At 44.7% G+C, this 24823-nt stretch overlaps 1 protein-coding gene across 2 annotated transcripts in view; it reads left to right on the top strand.

Moving 5' to 3' along the window:
- The window catches only part of ASXL1 (ASXL transcriptional regulator 1), a 227894-nt gene that overhangs the window by 178351 nt on the left and 24720 nt on the right, over positions 1–24823 (top strand). For both annotated transcript variants that reach the window (XM_033962878.1, XM_033962877.1), the window contains exon 11: positions 12237–12834. In XM_033962878.1, coding sequence (XP_033818769.1) covers positions 12237–12834 — 598 coding nt within the window. The remainder of the gene's footprint in view (positions 1–12236; positions 12835–24823) is intronic.

Genomic DNA, 24823 nt, shown 5'->3' with positions numbered 1-24823 from the left:
GCAGAAATAAAAGAATTATTTTGTGGACCAGCATCGGTCTGTGGACCGGCAGTTCAAGAATGCTGGGCTAAGTCGTGGGCCAGACCCCGTCCCCCATAATAGTACTAATTGTAACACTATTTTTTCCATTCATTTTTCACAGATACACAATATAATCTTATTAACAACACATAATGGTTAACCACAAAATTAAACTACACAAAGCACACTGACAGCAGATGTAAATTCTCAAAATTGACATAATTCAATTACTAAATAAAAAAATAAAATCATTCCCCCCTCACCTTTGTTCTCTCCCTCCCTCCATGCTATGCCTTACCTTTTGGCCTGCTCCTGCCTGGCAATTTTATGCCACCTCCGGTGTTATCTTCAGGCCGGCTCCCTCTTCCTCACTGATGCAATGCACAAAGCTGTAGACAGCGGCAACTTGCGCGTCCCGTGCCTCATCTGGAAGCCTTCCCTCTGATGTTGCAACGTCAGAAAGAAAGCTTCCAGTTCATGCGCAGGACGCATGTAGAAGCCACTGCCCATGGCTTTGTGCACTGAATCAGTGAGGAAGAGGGAGCTGGCTCAAAGATATTGCCGCATCAGTCGCACTGTGGACCGGTGGATGAAGAACACTGTTTTGGGCGGATGCATGTGCTGGCCCTGTGGACCGGCACCGGTCCACGGACCGGTGGTTGAAGAACAGTGGCTTAGAGGACTGGGACTAGCTGTAAGGGAGGAGGAGGTCACTAACATATCCTATTAAGGATGATATTACACCTTTTAAGTCTAACTGGTATTTTTTTCTTGTCTAGCAGCAAAATTTCTAGACCTTGTATTCTCCTCTGATTATTCCTTTGTACTAACTTGCATCTATTATGTAGCATGTCATATGCTCTCTTCACAGTTTCTCCATTCCTCTTCTGTTTGTATCAGGAAAGGAAACTCCGTTATTACCAGTGCCTTTTTTTTCTCTTTTATAAAGTCTTACTTTATTTCTCTAAATGTCTGTCATATATTTCTCAACTTCATGGCTCGCTAATAAGTATAGCTAGCATTTCCCAAATTTTTCTTTTTACTACATTGTTAAAAAAAACAAAAAAAAGTTCACCCCAGGAGGATGGTATGCCTCACTGGTGGAGCTGCTGCCCCTATGCCAAAGGTTGTGCCAGTGTTTCTCAGTAATGCTCCTTGTGACTCTACGCAGGTTACTTCATTCAAATGACAGAATGCCCTCAATGGCTCATTTTCCTTTATTCCCTTTGGGTCAGTCGAGTTTTTCTCCATTGTATTTTCTAACAATAATGCTTTCTATTCTTTTTTTCTTTCTGACCCCTCCGTTATTTTCGCTTATGGCACTCCATTCTCTGGAAATTTCAGACTAACCCAGTACTTGTTAGATTTTGGGGAGGTTTTACACTCTAGGGTACTAGAGGGTTTTTTTCCCTGTTGTGGCTCTTTGGGCCTCTGGCTTTTCTCTAACCTCTCTGTATGTCCTCTTTCATGCTTACAACCTTTCATGCATTCAGTGGAAGAGTGGTCTGGAGCTTGGGGCAGCTGTCTCAGCACCCTGAGGTTCTGAGTTCAACTCCCAGTGCAGCTGCTTGTACCTCTGGGCAGGTCACTTAACATTTCACTGCCCAGATAGTTATCCCTACGCACTGCTATATTGGATTTTAATTTCTGTAGTGCTGTTTTTCTATTTTTCAAACACAACATACTTTCTTTCCACTATTGGCCTTCATGTTCCCCACTACTATTCTGTCTCCTACATTTGAGGGTATACCCACATTCTCTCATCACCACAGCCACTCATGGCAAAGTGGTTTAAGTGTTGAACTTATCTCATAGAAATGTGCTTCCTTGGGTTTGAGCCCCACTCCTAGTATTTTAAATTTCCCTTAGGATTGTAAGGTTTTTCTGATTTTTCTAATTCTTCATGGCCACCTCCATTCTTTCATGGCCTTGATCTCTTCTCCTGTTTCTACATAGCCATTTGCAAAATGCGCTTTTTTTTTTTTTTTTTTTTTACAATATTTTATTGGATTTTTCAAATACAAAAATGTACAATTAAAACGCCGAGAAAGGTTCGAGGGGAGATCCGGGAAACTATAAACCAGTGAGTCTGACTTTGGTGCCGGGAAAGATGGTAGAGGCGCTGATAAAGGACCACGTCATCGATCACCTTGACGGACACAAACTGATGAGGACCAGCCAGCACAGCTTCAGCAAAGGAAGATCTTTCTTAACAAACTTACTGCACTTCTTCGAGGGAGTAAATAGGCAGATAGATAAGGGTGACCCAGTCGACATCGTATATCTAGATTTTCAGAAGGCGTTAGACAAAGTCTCGCATGAACGTCTACTTCAAAAAGTTGCAAGCCATGGAATCGAGGGTGATTAAAAACTGGTTGGCGGATAGGAAACTAGAGTGGGGTAAATGGACAATACTCGGACTGGAAAAGCGTCACAAGTGGAGTGCTGCAGGGTTCGGTGTTTGGGCCTGTGCTCTTCAACATGTTTAGAAACGACCTAGAAATTGGCACGAATAAGGTGATTAAATTCATGGACAATACAAAGTTATTCAGAGCAGTGAGGACAAAGAAGGATTGCAAAAATCTACAATGAGACATAAACACACTGGAGAAATGGACCGCGAAATGGCAAATGAGGTTCAACGTGGATAAGTGCAAGGTGATGCATGTCGGTAACAAAAATCATATGCACGAATACAGGATGTCCGGTGCTATACTCAGAGAGAGCCCCCAGGAAAGAGACTTGGGAGTACTTGTAGACAAGTCAATGAAATCGTCTGCGTAATGTGTGACGGTGGCGGCGAAAAGAGCAAGCTGAATGCTAGTAATGATTAAGAAGGGGATCACAAACAGATCTGAGGTTATCATGCCGTTGTACCAGGCCATGGTATGCCCCGCCTGGAATACTGCATCCAGCACTGGTCACCGTACATGAAGCTTCTTGAATGAGCTTCTGGAGGGCGTGATAGAACAGAGTACGGTATTGGTGTTCAAGAAGGGATTGGACAATTTTCTGCTAGAAAAGGGGATAGAGGGGTATAGATAAAGGATTATTATACAGGTCCTGGACCTGTTGGGCCGCCGCGTGAGCAGACTGCTGGGCACGATGGACCTCGGGTCTGACCCAGCAGAGGCACTGCTTATGTTCTTAAGAAGGACACAGTACTACTTGAAAGGGTCCAGAGAAGAGCGACAAAAATGGATAAGGGACTGGAGGAGTTGCCATACAATGAGAGGCTAGCGAAACTGGGCTTCTTCTCCCTTGAAAAGAGGAGACTGAGAGGGGACATTATCAAAACATTCAAGATATTGAAGGGAATTGACTTAGTAGAGAAAGAGAGATTGTTCACCCTCTCCAAGAGAATGAGAGGGCAATCGCTAAAGTTAAAAGGGGATAGATTCCATACAAACGTAAGGAAGTTCTTCTTCACCCAGAGAGTGGTAGAAATCTTGAACGCTCTTCCAGAGGCTGTTATAGGGGAAAGCACCCTTCAGGGATTCAAGAAAAGGTTAAATAAGTTCCTGCTGGACCAGAACATACGCAGGTAAGGCTATACTCAAATAGGGCACTGGTCTTTGACCTAAGTGCCGCCGCGTGAGCAGACTGCTGGGAACGATGGACCACAGGTTTGACCCAGCAGCGGCAAATCTTATGTTCTTACTACAATAATATATTACTACAATAAATTAAGCTGCATATTCTCAAAACATAATAGTCAATTAAGGTAATCATTTGAATCCTTACAAAACTCATCTAAGTGGGCCCACATTTGAGTAAAATTAGAAATATTATTTTGCTGGAATGCTATTATTTCTTATCAGAGATGATTCCACCATTCAAGAAAGTTAAGCTTAGAATTATCTTTCCAATTACATATAATGTGACGAATGGTTAACGCAATCATAGAATCAAAGAGTTTTTTGAATGATGTTGGTAGCGAGATATCTGGGTTTGATGAATGTAGCATGATAGATTTATAAGACAAAAATAACATATCATTCATATGCATTATGGCTTGAATTCTGGACCAAATTCCCGACCAGTAAATTTGCATGTTAGGACATGTATAAAGAAATAAAAGAGAGTCCCAGGTTGCTGACGACAAGACCAACACATTTCCGAAGATGAATGTAATACTCTTGCCATTTTAGTAGGAGTCCAATAAGCTTTAAGTAAGGTAAAATAGGTGGATTGGCAAATAGAAGCCGACATAGTGGGTCTAGCTAAGTGTGTCCAAAATGATTTCTAGTCCATTTCCCCAGGATTTATATTTAGATCTACTGACCATATATCATCAAAGAGGGGGACGTCTTTCTCTCTATCAACCTCTCTCAAGATTTTATAAAGTTTTGATGCTTTTTTTTTTTTTTACCTAACCTTAAAGATCCTATAAACTTAGAGAAGTTGGGGAGACCAGTTGCCTCCATATATGTAAATAATAAAGAATTAAGAGGTATTGAGACATTGTGCCAATAATTATAATCTAAACCAGTATACTCCAAAATAAGTTCTAATTCATTTACTGAAAATAATCTACCTTCGATGGTTAAGTGAGAAAAAGCCCAAATGTTCTTAGATTGACATACCTCCTTTATATCTGATAGAATTCGATAATCAAAGATACTGCTGAACCACAGAGGGATGTGGTTCCTCCCTGAAATCTCCATTAATAGATTTGTAGAATGAGAAAATATTGAGGGCTGAAGATTTAAGTATTCTTAAAGTAGCATTAAATGGATATTTGTCCATGAATGGCAACAAATGTATGGGTTTTGGAAAGATTAACATTTTTTCAAATGTTAGCCATCTGGGGACATTCCAATTATCAAAGTTCTGAAACCAAAATAATCCCTGAGCAAGCCTGAATGCTAAGTGATACCTTTTAAAATCCATTCTCTTATATAAACCAGCTGAGGGAACTTAGCAGATCCAAGATGGCCGCAATGGTTTGACTGCGGGAAGACACTATCAACAGTTTTCCTCTACTTGACGCGTTTTAGCGCGTTCTACTTCGATCTTGATGCCGAAGAGAAGAGGCAAGAGCGCCGGTGGAGCCTCATGGCGTCCGGAGACCTCTCCTTCGGTGACCATTGATGAACTGTTGAGGCGTCTGCAGCAGGAGTGAATAACGCCGGGGAATCGCCTGCGGGAGGTTCCGGCTGGGAGTGAAGCCGTTGTACACCTCCATGGGCTAGATGCAACCCTGAGCCCTGACGCGAGAGCCCCGCCTCCATAGCCGCAGGGATCCAGCTCACCAAAGGAAGACAGTATGGCCGAAGAGCTAGACTTGCTCTCCCAGGAGGCTTTGCTGAGCCAGGCAACAGAAGACATCGAATCCGCAGCAGGAACACCATTGGAGCAAGCAGAGAGACAAAGTGGAATAGATAGGAACCCTGTGACTGAAGGAATTCAGCCAATACATTCAGGTACTTTATATTTTTGTTATCCTAAACCCACCAATGTAACCCTGGATTCATTGTGGGACTTAGTCATAACTTTGGGACAATCACTATCTCCACAAATAAGGGAACTGGAAAAAGAATGTCAGAACAGAAGGAAGAATTTATAAACTTCAAACAAGATACCCTTATAACGAAAAATAAAGTAGATAAAATGGAGAAAGAGCTTATGGAAGCGAAACAAGTATAAACTACCCTTATTAGGGATAACACTAATATGAGAAGGAAAATTGAAAATTTGGAAAATAATTCACGCTCCGCTAATTTGAGACTATTAAATTTTCCTAAAGTTCCAACTATTTCCCCGAAAGAAATGTTGAAAAAATATCTTATGGAAATATTTAATATCTCGGAAGATATACTTCCTCCTTTTGTACAAATATTTTATATACCAACGAAAGAACAAGAAGATATTCCTCAAAAACAGGATTTGCAAATGGATACTACTGCAATCTTGGAAACATCATTGAAGGATATAGTAAAACCTGCAACACTTATAATAACAGTGGCTTTATTGCCTGATAAAGACTGGTTATTGAAGATGTTTTTCAAAAATAGACATAAAGAATTTATGGGATTAAAAATACAAATGTTCCCGGATGTGACTAAGGACACCCAAAAACGTAGACAACAATTTCTTCTTAAGCCAGGAGTAACAATGATGGGGGTTGTTTGTATTTTGCGATATCCCTGTAAATGTATTGTTAAATATAAAACTAATACATATGTATTCTTCGAACCGTCTCAGTTAACAAGCTTCCTGTCTATGAAACGCTTTAAAGGGGGGAAAGAATAACATCTCTAACTAAGTTAATAGAAGACTCCTATTACTGCAGTTAGATACTCGAAATTCCTATTAAATGTTACGTATATATTTGTTCACTCAATAAGAATCTTGGATCTAATATTTGGGATTTAAAGTATTGATTTAAGATTTGTATTTTCTAATTGCTCTCTATATTTTGTTTAAAATTATTTCTGTTTCTTTCTCAATATTCTGTACAAGAAGTTTTCTTGGAAAAATTTAAAATCAATCAATAAATAATAATAATAAACCAGCTGAGAATGGAAACTGTTTCATAATAAAAAATATAATTACGTTTTGGAGCTAGTACCATTTTAATAGCCTCAGCTCTACCCCACCAAGAAAGAAAAAGGGGAGGCCAGGACTTTAGCATATTTGTCATTCTATTATAAATTTAGAGGCATTGTTCTATGAACCGTAGAACTATAACATATGCCCAGATATTTGATCTTATCAGGCTCCCATTTAAAAGAGAAATAAGAGATATGATGTTTTAGTACATGAGGAGTCAAGGGCAATAGCGATGATTTACTGCAGTTCATTTTATATCCAGAGAAAATTGAAAACTCATTAATACAAGATAATAAATGAGACATTGAGTCTACAAAGATGTATATTATTATGTCATCTGCATATATTGAAAATTTAAAGGAGGAATCATTGATGGAAATACTTCTAATAGCGTGATTTTTCCCTAATAGCAATTGCTGAGGGTTTGAGAGCTAAATTAAACAAAAGAGGAGAGAGTGGACAGCCTTGTTTGGTACCTCTTTTCAGAGCCATTAATTAAGATGGAGGCTTGGGGATTATTGTATAGAACCCTAATTATACGAATAAAATTTTGTCTAAAGCCAAACCATACCAAGACATTAAAAAGGTAATCCCAATTGATCCTGTCAAAGGCCTTTTCGGTGTCTAATGAAAGTGCTACCAAAGAATCCCTAGAATTAGTAACTTGAGCTATTATCCTATATAATAAAACCCTAGCCGCGCATGCGCATTCTTACCTGCGTGCTTCCGTGATCTGTGATCAGTAAGTCCGTGGCCAGCAGGAGTGCATATGTGGCGGCCAGACAAATCGGAAAGCGAAGAAACACAGCACAGCCCTCACGCCCTCACTCACTGCCCAAACCAGCTACTTTTAAGCCTCCTCCTTCCCGGCTCACCCACGTTTAAATTCAGAGAAAAGCACTGCACCGTGCTACCGCTGGCCTCGCCGTCTTCTGTCCACTCTCTGACTACTTCCTGTTTCCGCTAGGGTTGGCCGGAGTGGATAGAAGACGCTGAAGCCAGCGGTAGCGCGGTGCAGCACTTTTCTCTGAATTTAAACGCGGCGGCTGGGAAGGGGGCGGCGGGAAATGCTGCTGCTGCACAGGGAAGGCCGGGAAATGCTGCTGCTGCACAGGGAAGGGTGGGAGGGAAATGCTGCTGCTGCACAGGGAAGTGGAGGGGACGGAAAGGGAAAGGGGGCCTGGGAGCAATCTTGGTTTGCTTTGGGGGAGGGGAGACAGAAGGGGGGCCATGGAGAGATAGAAAGACAGGCAGGCAGGCAGCACATTAGAACAAAAGACAGACACACAGAAAGACAGCAGGCAGGGAGAGAGACAGAAAGAAAGAAAGAAAGACAGACAGGGTGCCAGAGAGAGAACCAGAAAGAAAGAAGGACAGACAGCGGGAGGGAGAAAGACAGACAGAAAGAAAGGAAGAGAGAGACAGAGGCAGGGAGAGACACAGAAAGTAAGAAAGAAAGACAGACAGACATATATTCTAGCATCCGTTAATGTAACCGGCTTAAACACTAGTATTCCATAAGAGATGAGAATTATCACAGGGATATCTATTGATAGTAAACCCATTTTGGTCTCTATGTAGTAAAGATGCGAAACTCCTCTAATGCACGAGCACATAATGACATATGGTGCACTTCTGTGGGCTCCAACCTCGACACCTTGTATTGTGAGTTTGGGCCCTGAGCTTTCCCTGTGACCATTTACAAGTCACATGGGGTTTCTTGACTCTTTCTGTTTCTAAAACTTCACTCAGATATACAGTTCTGGTATTTGGATTAAACCGCCAAGATTCAGGTTCCAGGTCACTTCTGGTAAATACATAATTTTTCCCATACTAAAGGCTATGTCTTTTCTGTCTTGATTATCTTCATAACTATTTTTCCCAGCCATCCAATCACTCCGAACTTTGCTTCCATTGGACCACTTTTCTTTTTGCCTTTACTCCTCTTCTAATTGCATCCACATTTTTGGTTGCTCTCTTCATTGCACCTTTCCTACTGATTCTTTGAATGGGAAAAGGTCTTATTTTCCTCATTCTCATTTTGATGTCTAAGCTCTGTACTGTTTCTCTCAGTACAGCCTGTAGCCAGATTTTTCACAAATAATCACATGTTCTTCTCTCTTAATTTTTGAACCTTACAAGATATTCCAGAGCTCTCACACAGCTTCCTGGCAGAACTGTTCATATGTGCTTAATCCTTAGTCAGATAGTCTTTCTTTTCAGTTCTCTGCTAAAGCCCATAGTACAAAATTTCTCTCCTTTCTATGCTTTTCTTCCCGGTTTCATCCACATTTGTCTATTCAATGGGAATCATTCTTTCTTTTCTTTTTCCCTCTCATTTTCTCATTTACTTTTTCCCCTCTCATTTTCTGTCTTCTCAAGAGGAAACATATGGCTTTCTGGCACTCCTTTATGTGCTATTCTTTTCTCCTTGAGTCCTTCTAATGTCTTCCTGAATTATATTCAGTCGGCTGCCGTTCTTAGGTCGTCTTCGTTTTTTAGAGCCTCCCTACACGTTGCTGTTCTTATCTTATTACCCTTTCCTCTTTCGGAGGATGGGTAGTATGCTTCTTATTATCGGAGGACGGGTAGTATGCCTCTTATTTCTCTCTTCCTTTTCTTCCCTTGCCCTGCCTGCTCGCATAAGACAATATATATATATATATATATATATACCTTTTGAGCGGAGACCTTCCTATTAGTGTTTTATTTAGAGGCCAACACTCTCTCCATCCCATTTCATAAGCTAGGGATTCCCACATGTGAGAATATGCTTCCTGCTTGTCCTGAGATAAAGCACAGTTACTTTACCATAAGAGGTGTTATCCAGGACAGCAGGCAGATATTCTCACATCCCACCCACCTCCCTTGGTTTGCTTCTTCACTTGGACATAGGATTGAAGACCTCATAAGCAGGAAAGCACTCGTGCATGCATGGTGCGGGCAGTCCTAAAGCTTCTAAAACTTAAAGTGACAGTACATTTTTACACTGTTTGTACCGGGCTTTGTGGATGACATCACCCACATGGGAGAATATCTACCTACTGTCCCCGGATAACACCTGTTACAGTAAATAACTGTGCTATCTGTGTTGTCTTTTGCATGTTTATTACTTGTTTTTATATTTTGCAGAGCAGACCATACCAGAAATTGTTTATGTTGCCGGATTGGTTCCAGTATAGTTGCTTGGCTTTGGGACTGAATTTTAGGGGGCTCTAACTCTCTAAGATAGGAGGAGCACATATGCAGAAAAGTGTTTGTATTTCTGCAATTCCCGTATTGCGGGAAAGGATTGAATATCTAGAATTATGGAATCCTACAGGGACTAACAGAAAGAAGACAAAGGTAAAACCCTAATCTTCCATTCTACTCACTCCTCAACAAGAAACCTTTATCTGTTCATCCCTTAATAGTTTGATTCATGAAAAGCCTATTTCACACAAAACCACATCTAAAATCTCCACCTTTTGCTTTGGATCTCAATGTGGTTCTTTCTATTCTCATGAAATCTCCTTTTGACCCACTTGTATCTTGTTCTTTGAAACTTCTCACTTGGAAGGTTGTTTTGCTTAGCACCTTCACATCTGCTTGCCATATAAGTGAACTTCAAGTTCTTGTTTCAGATTCTCCCTACACAAGATTCTATCATGATAGAATAGTTCTCCAAACACATTCAAAATTCTACCCTAAAGTTGTTTCAGAATTCCTTCTCAACCAAGTCATATTTCTGCCTGTTTTCTTTCTTAAGCCACATTCCCATTCTGGAGAAGCAGCACTTGTATACCTTACACTGCATACATGCTTTAACCTACTACCTGGAGTGGACTTAGCCTCATAGGAAATTCTCCCAGCTCTTTATAGCTTTTGACCCTACTATTTATTTATTTATTTTGATTTCTATCCCATTCTCCTGGGAGCTCAGAACGGGTTACAATTGACATTCACAATAAAGTTACAGGACAAAAAAATTATAGGCATTTGAAGAAGAGTCAGTTGGGAAAACGTAGAGAGAGAAGGGGGAGAAAGGAGCAAGGGAAGCATGGGAAGGGAGGAGGTAAGAGGAGGGCAGAGAAGGGGATTCCTCCTCCCTGGTCTGCCGCTCGCCCACTGCTGCCCACAACTCCTTGAAGCCTTCCTTCCTCCCTGCTGCGCCGATTCCTCCTCCCTGGTCCGCCAACAGGCACTGCCACCACTGCAGAATGACCCCTCTGAGCTCCACCACCTCTCCCTCCCCTGGAACTAGACTTTTTAGCAGGCGCCATAAGGAGCACAAAAAAACCCTTCACCAAACCCCAACCTACCAACACCCCATTACCCCAAATAACCAGAAGCTCACCTCCAAGGCCATGCGCCACCAGTGCAACTAACAAACACCCCCACCGAACTTGCCAAGGAACGGGCTGTCATGATCCTCAAGGCCACAGCTCCTGTACTCCTGAACCGCAGCACGCACCCAACTCCGAAGCAGCTGCCTACGCAGTAAAACAGTTGACTCCTGCTGCCACAACTCCACAAAGGGCTGGCGGCGTGCAATCGGACCCACAAGCCTTCCTTCGACGTCAATTCTGACGTCGGAGATAAGGTCCGGCCCAGCAATTGGCTGGCCCGGACCTTCTCTCCGCCATCAGAATTGATGTTGAGTCAAGATTTGTGGGCCTGATTGCACACTGCCGGCTTTTCTCTTCCTTTCCTGCAACAGGTAAGAGGGCAGTGAGCAGCACTAGCTGCAAAGGGGGGAGGGGGGCACGAGCAGCAGCAGAACGGCGAGGGGGACAGAGGTGTATTCGCTCCATAAGATGCACCCCCCTTTCCACCCCTTTTTTGGGGGTGGAAAAAGTGCATCTTATGGAGTGAAAAATACGGTATTTAAAAATTTTCTATATTGCTTAAGAACTGAACGGTTCACACGAGTTAAAACAAACATAATAATTATGACAAACTAAAATCATGAAATCAACAGGGGAGAGCTATCTTCTTTTCCAAAGGACAACATCTGAGCTATGGCTGCCTCAGTAGCTCATTTCCACTCTACATCTATTGACATCTGCAAAGTGTCTACTTGGTCCTCAGTCTATACCTTTACTTCTCATTATTATTTAGAACACAACTCCAAAAGAGAGTCAGTTCTACCAGCTTTCCTTCCAGCTCTGTTGGGTTTCACCGGGCTCATGTTTATTCAGTATTAAGCCACTTCAAGAGACATGAACCTGGCGGCTTGGGAATCCCACATGTGGAAACATTAGGCTTGTTTGTCCTTGGACAAAGCAAAGATATTTACCTATAGCAGGTGTTCTCTGAGGACAGCAGACATAAATTCCCACAACCTGCCCACCTCCCCTAGTTGGCTTCTTAGCTTTTTAGTAAACTGTTGGTCCCAAATGCCAATGTTGAGTGAGAAGACACTGCACGTACAGTGTGGGCACTGCCTAAAGATTTAAAGTGACAATGCACTTGGCAGTGTCTGTACTGGGTTCTGTGGATGACATCCATATGAGAAAATTTATACCTGCTTTTTCCATTAGTATCAATGCTTGTAGAGATTTTGTAAAGCATAAAATAGTATTCTTACTAGAACTCTTCTGTTTCACATAGTTTTGTTCCAGCTTAATGGGACCTTTCAAGGTTCCTCATATATAACTTTGTTTTTTGTTCCTTTGCAGGTTGGGTTTGACTAAAGAGGAGATGCAGCATCCTTCAGATGATACTGAAAATGTATCTGAGTTGTGCATCGAAGCAGAAGCACTGAGGCATTCACATGCTTCATCTGGGAGACTGCGAGAGGATCACTTCATGAAATATTCCTGGCCAGAACTTGGGAGCAAAGCTGGGAAGAACTTGGATAAAGTGGAAAAATCTGAAGAGTCAGAAACATTAGCAGATCAAATATATTTTCGTTTGGACAATGCCCAACCTAAGGAGAGTAAGGAAGAATTTTGTAGTAGTTCTTGCCTAAAATCTGCAGTACCCAAATTTGAAAATTCTGATATTTTAAAGAGGTCCTCACATGAGCTAGAAAGACTTGCCATTACTTCCTCATCCTTTGAATGTGGATGTAATATTTCCTGCATCTCTCAAGAGAATTTGAAGCTAGAATCCAAAGACCAGAAGAGAGGATGCTTTGAGCAAACAGCTTCCTCTTCCTTCCCTGAAAAGAAGCCACGGCTTGAAGATCGTCAGTCCTTTCGTAACACAATTAAGAGCGTATACACAGAAAAGCTGCAGCCTACTAAAGAGGAGCCCCGAGTTCCACCTATCAGGGTAAGACAATATTTTATGGGAGACTTTATGCCAGGAGACAGGATAGTAAGTGTAATATACTGTATTAGTATAGCCTCTTGCCTAGTAAAGTGCTTGTTATAGTGAAGTTATCCAATGATTCTCTGAGGACAAGCAGGATGTGGTGATATCATCTGAGGGACTGCATTTTCTTAAAATTTTATTTGTAATTCATTAGGTGATTACAATTTAGGAATTTTATTTGATGATGCTCTTTCTTTTGAACTTTAGATAGGCTAAGTACTAAAGAGAGGCTATTACTGGCTTAGAGGTATTTGTTTAGACAGTAAGACCTTAAATTTTGATTCTATCCATACTTTAATCCATGCCTTTATGATCTCAAGGTTAGATTATTGTAATTCAATATACTGTGGAGTTAATGTGGTATTACTGTGTAGATTACAGACACTGCAAAATTCAGCAGTGAGGCTTCTTTTTAGGGCTAAAGCATATGATCATAGGTTGGTACTTACTTCACCAAAAATGTCTCATTATGAATCATCTTGTAAAATCTGCATTTTTCTTTTTATCACCATTTTTATGGAATAATATTCCACAAGATATCTGTAATGAACTTTCATTTCCAAAATGTCTTTGTTGAATTTTTTTTTTAATTTGGCACTTAGTTTAATTTGGCACTTAGTTTGAGTTAAATTTCCCTCTTCCCCCCCCCCCATCCGCAAACGACTTAGCCGAATTTTTCAATGAAAAGATTTCCACCATAAGGAGTTCTTTCCTCCCAGTAGTCTCTTACAACTTTCTACCTCCCAACGATTCCAACCCTATCCCCGCTGATAGATCCTGGACTACCTTTGAACTCGTATCTGATCCCCAGATCTCTAAACTCTGTCTCAAACTGAAATCCTGCAAATGCATCCTAGATCCTTTCCCCTCCCACCTTTACGAAAACATTCCTGCGCAGGCCATCTCCTCCCTTACTAGACTTATTAATTCTGCTTTACTATCAGGCCTGTTCTCCACAGAAATGGGACACATTGCCTTGTCACCTATTCTGAAAAAAGCCAACCTCGACCCTTCCTTACCATCTAACTACTACCCCATATCCCTCTACTTACTAAACTTCTAGAAGCCATAGTTGCTACCCAGCTCTCTTCCTACCTCGAGAGATTTTCCATTCTCCATCCCTACCAATATGGCCCAGACCCAGCTTCAGCACCGAATCCCTCCTAATTTCCCTAATTTCAAAGGTGCAACAATTACATTCGCGTAACAAATTTGCTGTCCTATTACAATTCGATCTTTCTGCTGCTTTTGATGTCGTCCACCACGACATACTACTTTACCAACTTTCCGAGATAGGAATTGACTCCACCGTCCTTAAAGTGGTTCCCAGACTTCTTACGCTCTCGCTCCTACATCGTCAACACAAATGGCACCATGTCCACTGCTTGGACACCATCTTGCGGTGTCCCTCAGGGATCACCCCTATCCCCTATTCTCTTTAACATCTATATATCCTCCCTGAAACTCCTTCAACTATCCCCCCTTGAAACAATCTACACATACGCGAGACAGACCAGAACCTCACCAACCTCCATGAGAACATTACAGCTTGCATAATGAGACTCCGCTCCTGGTCCCTCTCGGTACAGATGAAACTAAATGAATCAAAAACAAAATTACTCTGGCTCGGCCCAAAATTAGAACACCTGCCCACTCTCTTTGCATTACCCTCAGGCGATGCACTGCAGCTTGAATTCTCATGCAAGGTCCTTGGCATCATTATCGATTCTTCTCTCTCCATCAATGACCATCTCAACTCCTTGGCAAAATCATGCTTTTTCAGCCTCCACATGCTAAGAAAAGTAAGATCCTACTTCTGCCAACAACATTTTGCCGTCCTTGTCCAATCCATCATCCTCTCCAAACTAGATTACTACAATGCCATCTACTTAAGCCTATCAAAAAAAGTCTTCAAAGACTCCAGCTAATTCAGAATACTGCAGCCAAATTGATCTTTACAAAACGCAAATCTGACCATGTCTCCCCACTCCTTGCCAAACTTAATTGGCTCCCAATGATCTCCAGAATCCATTTCAAATGTTCCTGCCTGGCTTTTAAGATCATTCACAACATCCTTCCTCCCCTTATCCCACTATCTTACCACTCCTCAAGTCCCAACTCCTCCAGAACCGCCCAAAAGTATAAACTAGCCTTCCCCTCTACTCAGCATTCACTATTCCCTTCTCTTCAAAATCACAGGACTTTGGAACGACCTCACCATCCCGCTGTGGAACCTGGGCTCCCTCCAATTTTTCCGCAAACAACTGAAAACTTGGCTTTTCACCAAATTGTAATTCTATCCTCCCCCCTTTTTCTTCCCTTCTACATATAAGTTCATGTAAACCTTTTCCTTCTCTACCTATATTTTTAAGTTCTTGTAAATCGTGTCGAGCTTCATATTCGTGGAGATGATGCGGTATATAAACTTAAGGTTTGGTTTAGATTAGATTAGATTAAATTTCATTTTGTTGGTGAAGATGAGAAGGCTATTGACAGGAGATCATAGCAAAAAATAAAGGGGTTTTCTTTTTTTTTTTTAATGTAAGGTTAAGTCTTTTTTTTTTTTGATAATGGTATTCTTTTCTTGTTCTTAATTATTTTTTTAAATTTTGTAAGCCATATTGATCTGTTGTAAATTGCAGGATATCAAATTTAAATAAACATAAACAATTTTTTGGATGGAGTTGTCCTTTCCACCCGCACTACAACTCCTTGTGACTCTGAGCAAGTCACCTAAACAAGTGTTTCTCAACACCAGACTACCAGAATCACAGATGTTAGATACTCCGGGGAATCCCTCTGGGTGAACCTGGCCAGAGGGAACAAAAATTGCTTATACCTTGGTGTGGTATATAGACCTCCTAGACAACAGGAAGACAAGGACATAGAACTGATCGAGGATATAGAGAACATCACTTTGCGCGGGGACACAGTTCTGCTAGGAGACTTCAACATGCCCGATGCAGATTGGAACACACTCTCTGCGACTACCTCTGGCAGCAGAAGAATATTAACCTCCATAAAGGCAGCACGACTCAAACAAATGGTACTGGAGCCCACTAGAAACCAGGCGATACTAGACCTGGTACTCACCAACGGAGACAGCGTCACAGAAGTATTGGTAGGAGATACGCTGGCCTCCAGCGACCATAACATGGTATGGCTTAACCTCAGATGGGGTTTCTCTAGATCAAATACAGTGACGAGAGTCCTCAACTTTAAAGGCACAGACTTCGAACACATGGGAGATTTTGTCCACCGGGAGCAGCAAAACCAAGCACAAACCGACAACGTGGAGAATATGTGGTCGACTCTGAAATCCACCCTGCATGAAGCAACAAATCGCTATGTAAAAACGGTCAGCAAAAGTCGGAGAAACAAGAGACCCCAGTGGTTCAGTACTGAAATTTCGGACCTCGTTAAGGAGAAGAAAAAAGCATTTATCGCCTACAAACATTTAGGAAAGCAGGAGGCAAAAGAAGACTATCAGGACAGGTCTAAAGCTCTCAAGAAGGCAGTCAGAGAGGCCAAGCTCCAAATAGAGGAGAATCTAGCACGGAACATTAAGAAAGGGGATAAATCCTTCTTTAGGTATATTAGTGATAGGAAAAGAAACAAAGATGGGATAGAACGACTCAGGAAATCGGACGGGAATTATGCAGAATCGGATTCCACTAAGGCCGAGCTACTAAATGAATACTTCTGCTCGGTTTTCACCTTTGAGGCACCGGGATCCGGTCCACTTTTACAGACAAGGGAAAGCCAGAAAGACCCGTTTCAAGACTTCAAGTTTACGCCCAGTAGCGTCTACTGCGAACTTTCAAGACTCAAAGTGAACAAAGCCATGGGACCAGACAACCTACACCCCAGGGTGCTCAGAGAGTTGAGTGAAGTCCTGGCGGAACCATTGTCTGTGCTCTTCAATCTCTCCCTAAGCACGGGAAGAGTCCCCTTGGACTGGAAAACAGCTAACGTTATTCCACTCCACAAAAAGGGCTGCAGGACAGAGACGGCAAATTACAGACCGGTAAGTCTCACATCCATAGTATGCAAGCTCATGGAAACACTGATCAAACAGAAACTTGATACAATACTGGATGAAGAAAATCTACGTGATCCCCATCAACATGGATTTACCAAGGGCAGGTCCTACCAATCAAATCTGATTAGCTTCTTCAACTGGGTAACAAGACAACTGGATGCCGGGGAGTCCCTGGACGTAGTGTATTTGGACTTCAGCAAAGCTTTTGATAGCGTCCCACACCGCAGGTTATTGAACAAGTTGAAATCGCTGGGATTAGGGGAAACACTAGCTGCATGGGTTAAGGATTGGCTGAGCGGTAGAATTCAGAGGGTGATGGTACATGGTACCCCATCCAAAACATCAGATGTGACCAGTGGAGTGCCACAAGGCTCGGTCTTAGGTCCAATCCTATTCAACATATTCATAAGTAATATGACCCAAGGGCTCAGAGGAAAAATATCATTGTTCGCCGATGACGCCAAACTGTGCAACATAGTAGGTAAAAGCACTATGCCTGACAGTATGACGCAGGACCTACTACTATTAGAACAATGGTCATCGACTTGGCAGCTCAACTTCAATGCTAAAAAATGCAAAGTGATGCACCTGGGTAAAAGAAATCTGTGCAGGACTTACACGTTAAATGGTGAGACCTTATTTAGGAAGAACGGGAACGGAAGAACGGGATTTAGGAGTAATCATTAGTGATGACATGAAAACTGCCAATCAAGTGGAAAAGGCTTCCTCCAAGGCAAGGCAAATGATGGGTTGTATCCGTAGAGGTTTTATCAGCAGGATGCCAGAGGTCATAATGCCACTGTACAGGTCCATGGTGAGACCTCATTTGGAATATTGTGTTCAATTCTGGAGACCACATTACCAGAAAGATGTGCTGAGAGTTGAGTCAGTTCAGCGGATGGCCACCAGGATGGTCTCGGGGCTCAAGGATCTTCCATATGAAGTAAGGCTGAATAAATTGCAGCTGTACTCACTTGAAGAACGAAGAGAGAGAGGAGACATGATTGAGACATTTAAATATATCACGGGTCGTATCGAGGTGGAAGAGGATATCTTTCGTCTTATGGGACCTTCGTCCACCAGAGGGCATCCGCTGAAAATCAGGGGAGGGAAATTTCATGGGGACTCCAGAAAGTATTTCTTCACTGAGAAGGTGGTCGATCATTGGAATGAACTCCCACGGCAGGTGATTGAGGCCAACAGCGTGGCAGATTTCAAAAATAAATGGGATATTCATGTGGGATCTCTAATGAGGTAAGGGCAGGAGGTTGGTGAGCAAACTCATGGGGGAAGGGTCACTGGAGTGGGCAGACTTGATGGGCTTTGGCCCTTTTCTGCCGTCATTTTTCTATGTTTCTATGTAACACGCAGTACGAATACCCGTAGGGGTATGCAAGCTGCTTGTAGGGGGTACGCGGTGCTGACGCTTTATGTCTCCCAACTTCCTTCTCATCGTGTATATGCAGCGCCGGCACTGTATGTCTCCCTCCTGTCGTCGCGTGTCTCCCGTCTTCTCTCCCCAGTCTCCCTCCTCCCCCGAGCAGCAACAGCTCACTGTGTGACCTTTGCTAGGCTAGCCTGCCGCCAACAAAAGAGGAAGTTGCAACATTGGAGGTGAGCCTGACTAGCAAAGGCCCCAAGTCTGCCTGATGGACTCGCTGGCTCAGCAGTACTTCTCCTCTCCTTAGCGGCAGCTCACTGCATGCTTTTAACTTACACAGCTGCTGCTGGCTTTAGTTTAGCTGCGGTTCCATCAGGCAGCCTTGGGGCCTTTGCTAGGCTGGACTGCCTCCGGCAAAAGAGGAAGTTGCATCATTGGAGGCAGGCTGGCCTAGCAAAGGTCCATGAGGCTGCCTGATGGAACCATGGTTAAACGCTAGCGGCAGCTGCATAGGGAAGGTAGAAGCACACAGTGAGCTGCCGCTGAGGAGAGGTACTGCTGGACATGGGGAATGGAGAAGGGGAACTGCTGGACATGGGGAGAAAGAGAGGTGCTGCTGGACAAGGGGGAGGGAAAGGGAAGGAAGAAGAGGTGCTGCTGGACCTGGCAGAAAGGGAGGGGAAGATGACGGTGTTGCAGGACTTGAAGGAGAAGGGGAGGGAAAGGAAATGTACTGCATGCTGGAGGGGAGAGTGAGATGGTGCATGGGGAGAGAGCATATTAGTTGTGAGTGGGAATGGGGGAGGGAAGGAAAGAAAATTATTGCAGGATGAGTGAGAGTGATGAGAGAGGGAGAAATGGGCATGGTGTGGAGGAGAGGGAGAAATGGGGCACGGGGAACATAAGAACTGCCGCTGCTGAGTCAGACTAGTGGTCTATCTTGCCCAGCAATAATAATAATAATAACTTTATTTTTGTATACCGCCATACCCTGAAGAGTTCTAGGCTGTTCACATTGGTTAGACAGAGATTACAGTGGTCTATCTTGCCCAGCAATCCGCTCACGCGGTGGCAATGGCGTACCTAGCATATGTGACACCCGGGGCCCATCATTTATTGACCCCCCCAACTGTATGAAAACATGATTTTTAGTAACAATCCACACATAATACATGAGTACCTAAGAAAAGGGAGCATCTTACATACTGCAATGAGCAGTACATCAATACACCCTTTGTAAAACTAAACAAGCCAGACTAGTACAGATCAATCCTGCAGTCAATCCTAACAAAAAACCATGTCTTTCGAACACACAAAACACCTTCGCCTAGTATGGAATATGTAATCACAAACTAACCCCTCCCTCTTTTACAAAACTGTAGTGTGGATTTTAGCCACGGAGGTAACAACTCTGACACTCATAGAATTCTGAGCATCAGAGCTGCTACTACCACGGCTGGTGCTAAAAAACGCTCCACAGTTTTGTAAAAAGGGGAGATAAAATAGAAATACATAGACAAAGGTTAAATTGAACCAGCAAGAAGCTGGACTCTGCATACAATGCACCACAGAAACAGTGACACATGTCTCCTAAAGCAATAAATAAATAGAAAATTTTTTTCTACCTTTGTCTTCTGTGGTTTCTGCTTTCCTCATCTTCTTGTAACTCTCTTCCTTCCATCCACTGTCTGCCGTCTCTCTTCACCTATATGGCATCTTCTCTCCTATGCCCCGTCCAGAAACTATGCCTCCCCCTTCCATCTCGCCTTTCACCCCCATTGGTCTGGCATCTCTCTCCTCTCCTTCCCTCTCCCATACCTCTCTTCTGCAACCCCTTTTTTCCCTCATTTTCCTTTTCAATTTATTTTCTGCATCTATCTAGATTACGTTCTTTATCCCAGGACAAGCAGGCAGGTATTCTCACTAGTGGATGATGTCATCCGACGAAGCCCTGATGCGGACGTCTCACAAGCATACTTGCTTGTAGAAACTTTAGAAGTTTCGAGTCGCCCACACCGCGCATGCGCGAGTGCCTTCCCGCTCGATGCACCGGGCGTGTCTCCTCAGTTCTTACTTTTCCGTGGAGCCGAGAAGTCAGTCTTCGACTCTCTGCATGAAGTAACTTCCCTTGTGCCTTCTAAGTCCGCGGTTTTGGGTTCTTTTACCTCAGAATTGTTGATTTTCGTCGTATTTTATTGTTTTTCAAAAAAAATAAAATAAAATAAAATTTTTTTTTCCTTCTGTTCGACTAGGCAGGCCATGTGGTCGCAGCCCCGCGGCTTCGACCTAGCGGCGGAGCTTTTTCGGCCAGCGCGCAATTTCGCTGACGGACCCTCATCGATGCTGTCTGCAGTGTCTCGGGCCTCAACACCTTCCGAAATCGTGCCGGCCTTGCTCCACACTTACACCACGTGCATTTAAACGTTGGAGCTGACCTCATCGAAGAGCGCCAAGCCTTCGACTTCCGCCTCGACTCTTCCATCTTCCACCTCTGCGGCCCCGAGTCTCCTCAAGCCTGCTTTGTTTGTGCCAGCTTCGACTTCGCCGCCGGCTGCAGCGTCTTCCTCTGCCTCCTCAGATCAGGTAGCTAAGCAGCCCATTCCCCCTGTGGTGCTCAAGGTGCCCAAGGCTTCTAAGTCCAAGCACCCGGGTGGCAGGGATCCCGATGTCCGTGCAGGAGGTCCCATCTCGGATGCGGATCCCTCCTTGCCGGCGTCGTTCCAGACCTTGCTGGAGAAGCAGTTCATTGAGCTCTTTACTACCATGGGGCCGAAGCTTCTTTCCCAAATCTAGCCTGGGCACGCGGGGGCCTCCCGCGAGGTCAAGCCGCCTCCGGTGCCTCCTCGTACACTCTCGCTGCAGGGAGCCGAATCTCTGCGAGTGTCTGGTCTGGCATCGATGCATGCATCGCAAGAAGCAGAGTCTTTGCCCATGCCTTCCTTGGAAATGCCTCAGTTGGAACCGATTCCCTCAATGCCGGGAGCCGAGTCTCTGCGAGGGCCTCCTCCGGACCCGATGCCCTCGATGCCGAGCCTCGAGGCTTGGCGAATGCCTCGAGATGCGTCTACTCAGCCACCTCTGCTTCGATCCACCGCCTCCAGTCCCATTCATTCGCTGGAAGCCTTGTCGGTGCCTCGTTCGCCTCGACGGTCGAGGCCGACTTCCAGGCACAGTTTGGGTTGTAGCTCGAGGCATTCATCGAGCCGTGGCTCGCCTCGATGGAAGCAGCCTTTCATCGAATATTTGCCTCAGGAGTCTTCACCTCCTCCTATGCCGGAGCTCGAAGACACTTTGGGATCTTTTTCTCCCTGCCGATCCCCAGCCTCATTGGACCTGGAGGCCTCATCATCCTCGAGTTCTTCTCGAGGCCCGGTGCTGCTGACCAGCTGTCGTTTTCCTCTTTCCTGCGACAGATGGCTGTAGATTTGGACATTACCCTGGACACGGGGTCCAAATTTTCAAAGGAATATTTGGAGACGATGCATCTCCCTCAACCACCTGCGGAATCCCTCCGGCTTCCTTTGCATAAGCTGCTGGACCAGACCTTCATGCGCTGCTTTGAGACTCCTTACTCCATCCCAGCTGTTCTGGGTAAATTGGATGCCAGATACCGCACGGTTCACAACAAGGGATTCGATGGGGCTCTGCTCTCTCATCAGTCTATGCTGGTGGAATCTTCCCTGAAGCGGTCTCGCCCTTCCCAGGTCTATGCCATCGTTCCACCTGGCCGGGAGGGCAAGACCATGGACAGATTTGGCAGGCGCATCTACCAGAACTCGATGATGGCCTCTCGAGTCCTCAATTACAGTTTTCATTTTGCCACCTACTTCGAGTTTTTCCTCTCAGTTCTGCAAAAGTTTCTGCCATATTTGGACTCCCAAACTCGCTTCGAGTACTCGGAGGTTCTGGCTTCGTTATCCCAACTGAGGCTCCAGATGATGCAGTCTTCTTACGACGCTTTTGAGCTCTCAGCGAGGGCTGCTGTTTGTTCGGTGGCCATGCAATGCCTGGCGTGGCTTCGAACCATCGATATGGACCCGAATCTTCAGGACAGGCTGGCTAACGTCCCATGTGCTGGAGCCGACCTCTTCGATGAGTCCATCGAAGCGGCGACCAAGAAGCTAGAAACATAGAAAGATGACGGCAGAAAAGAGCTATAGCCCATCAAGTCTGCCCACTCTACTGACCCACCCAATTTAGTCTGTGTGCTAATGACCCAACTCTTTAACTCGACCTTCGTAGTGATCCCACGTAGGTGTCCCATTTATTCTTAAAGTCAGGCACGCTAGTGGCCTCGACCACCTGCACTGGAAGCTGTCGGACAATGAGAAGTCTTTCCAGTCCATTCTCCGTCCGAAGCCCAAGCCTGCTCCTCCTCTTCTATCACGCCCGCCTATGATCTATCAGCGGCGTTACCCACCGAAACAGGCACCTACCATCCGTCAGCCTGTTAAGAGACAGCACACGCCAAAGCAGCAGAAAAAAACTTCCATGTCTGCTGTACCCAAGGCTCCTCGGCCTTTTTGGTTGTCTCATAGAGAGCATAACTACCATCGTTCTGCCCTCCCCTGTTTTTCCCATCGGAGGTCGTCTCCATCATTTTTACCATCGATGGATGACTATCACCACCGACCTCTGGGTCCTTTCCATCGTAAGGGAGGGATACTCTCTTCAGTTCCATCAAGTTTCTCTGGAACATTCTCCAAGAGAGTATCCTTCCAACTTAACCTAGACCGCCCTTCTTCTTCAGGAAGCTCAGGCTTTGCTCCGGCTTCGGGCTGTTGAGCCGGTCCCTTTGGACCAACGGAACAAAAGTTTTTCCTCCCGGTACTTCCTTGTTCCGAAGAAGACGGGCGATCTGCGTCCTATTTTGGACCTCAGGGTACTCAACAAGTTTCTGGTCGAAGAGAAGTTTTGCATGTTAACTTTGGCTTCTCTCTATCCCCTCCTCGAGCAGAATGACTGATTATGCTCTCTGGATCTCAAGGAGGCTTACACTCATATTCCCATCCATCCGGCCTCCCGTCAATACCTCAGATTTCGGGTGGGACATCTTCATCTTCAATACCGAGTGCTTCCTTGCGGCCTGGCTTCGTCTCCCAGAGTCTTCACCAAGTGCCTGGTTGTGGTGGCCGCAGCACTCAGGACCCACGGTCTCCAGGTGTTTCCCTACCTCGACGACTGGCTCATCAAGGATTCCACATCTCCGGGAGTCGTCCAGGCAACCCAAAGGACGATCTGGTTCCTGCAGAGTCTGGGGTTCGAAATCAACTTTACTAAATCCCATCTGCAACCTTCCCAGACTCTTCCCTTCATTGGAGCTGTTCTGGATACCATTCAACTCCAGACTTTCCTTCCTCCGCAATGCCTGGATGCCCTTCTTCGTCTTTGTCATTCAGTGTCCTCTTGCTCGTCCGTCTCGGCGAGACACATGATTGTTCTTCTAGGCCAGTGTTTTTCAACCTTTTTTGGGCAAAGGCACACTTGTTTCATGAAAAAAATCACGAGGCACACCACCATTAGAAAATGTTTAAAAATTTAACTCTGTGCCTATATTGACTATATATAAAGTAATTCTCTTGAATAGGAATCAAATAAACACAAAGAAAGTATTTTATAATGCTGCCACCGCCAACAACACCGTTGGCGGCGGTGGCACTCAAGTGGCTAAAGAGCCGCAGTTTGCCGGCCTAGGGACAACACTGGAGGGTGGCCAGCTGTGCACCCCCTTGGGACGTAAACCCGGGGTGGGGCAGACCGCCCCCCCCCCACCCTGGTATGCCACTATCTGTACCTCACTCCCTCTCTATGACCAAAAATTCTCCTTTCTTCTATTCCCCGTGTACACAACCATCTCTTTCCCTCCCTTCCTCTCTCCAAAGTCCATGCCTTCTGTGTCCAAAAACGCATTCCCTCCCCCACCTCAGCATCTCTTTCCCTCCCTTCCTCTCTCCCAAGTCCATTTCTTCTGTGTTCAAAAACGCATTCCCTCCCCCACCTCAGCATCTCTTTCCCTCCCTTCCTCTCTCCCAAGTTCATGCCTTGTGTCCAAAACGCACTCCCTTCCCCCTTTTGTGTTCCGTGTTTGCCTCCCAGCCCATCTTTGCAACTTTCTCAGCAAAACGAAGCTCAAGCCGCAAGGCTTGTCTTCTGCTTCCTGCCTGCCCTGCCGCGCACCAATAGCCGAACGGAAGTATTCTCCGACGTCAGCGCTGACGTCGGAGGGCAGGCTTTGCTTAAGCCCTCCCTCCGACGTTAGCGCTGACATCAGGGAACGCTTGCGATCGGCTATATGTTAGCTGCAGGGCAGGCAGGAACAGAAGACGAGCCTCGCGGCTCGAGATGTATTGAACTCCGCGGGTCCCCCGTCCAGCTCTCTCCTGTCCACGTGGGGCGGATCGCCCCTCTCCCTAGACTGGTGGTACTGCCCTGATGGCGGCCCTGACCGTACGGCACACCAGGCAACATCTCGCGGCACACTAGTGTGCCGCGGAACAGCGGTTGAAAAACGCTGTTCTAGGCCA

Source organism: Geotrypetes seraphini, chromosome 11 (genome assembly GCF_902459505.1).
Source record: "Geotrypetes seraphini chromosome 11, aGeoSer1.1, whole genome shotgun sequence".
NCBI lineage: Eukaryota > Metazoa > Chordata > Amphibia > Gymnophiona > Dermophiidae > Geotrypetes > Geotrypetes seraphini.
Note: the sequence above shows the minus strand (reverse complement) of the source record. Positions and strands in the feature narration are given on the sequence as shown.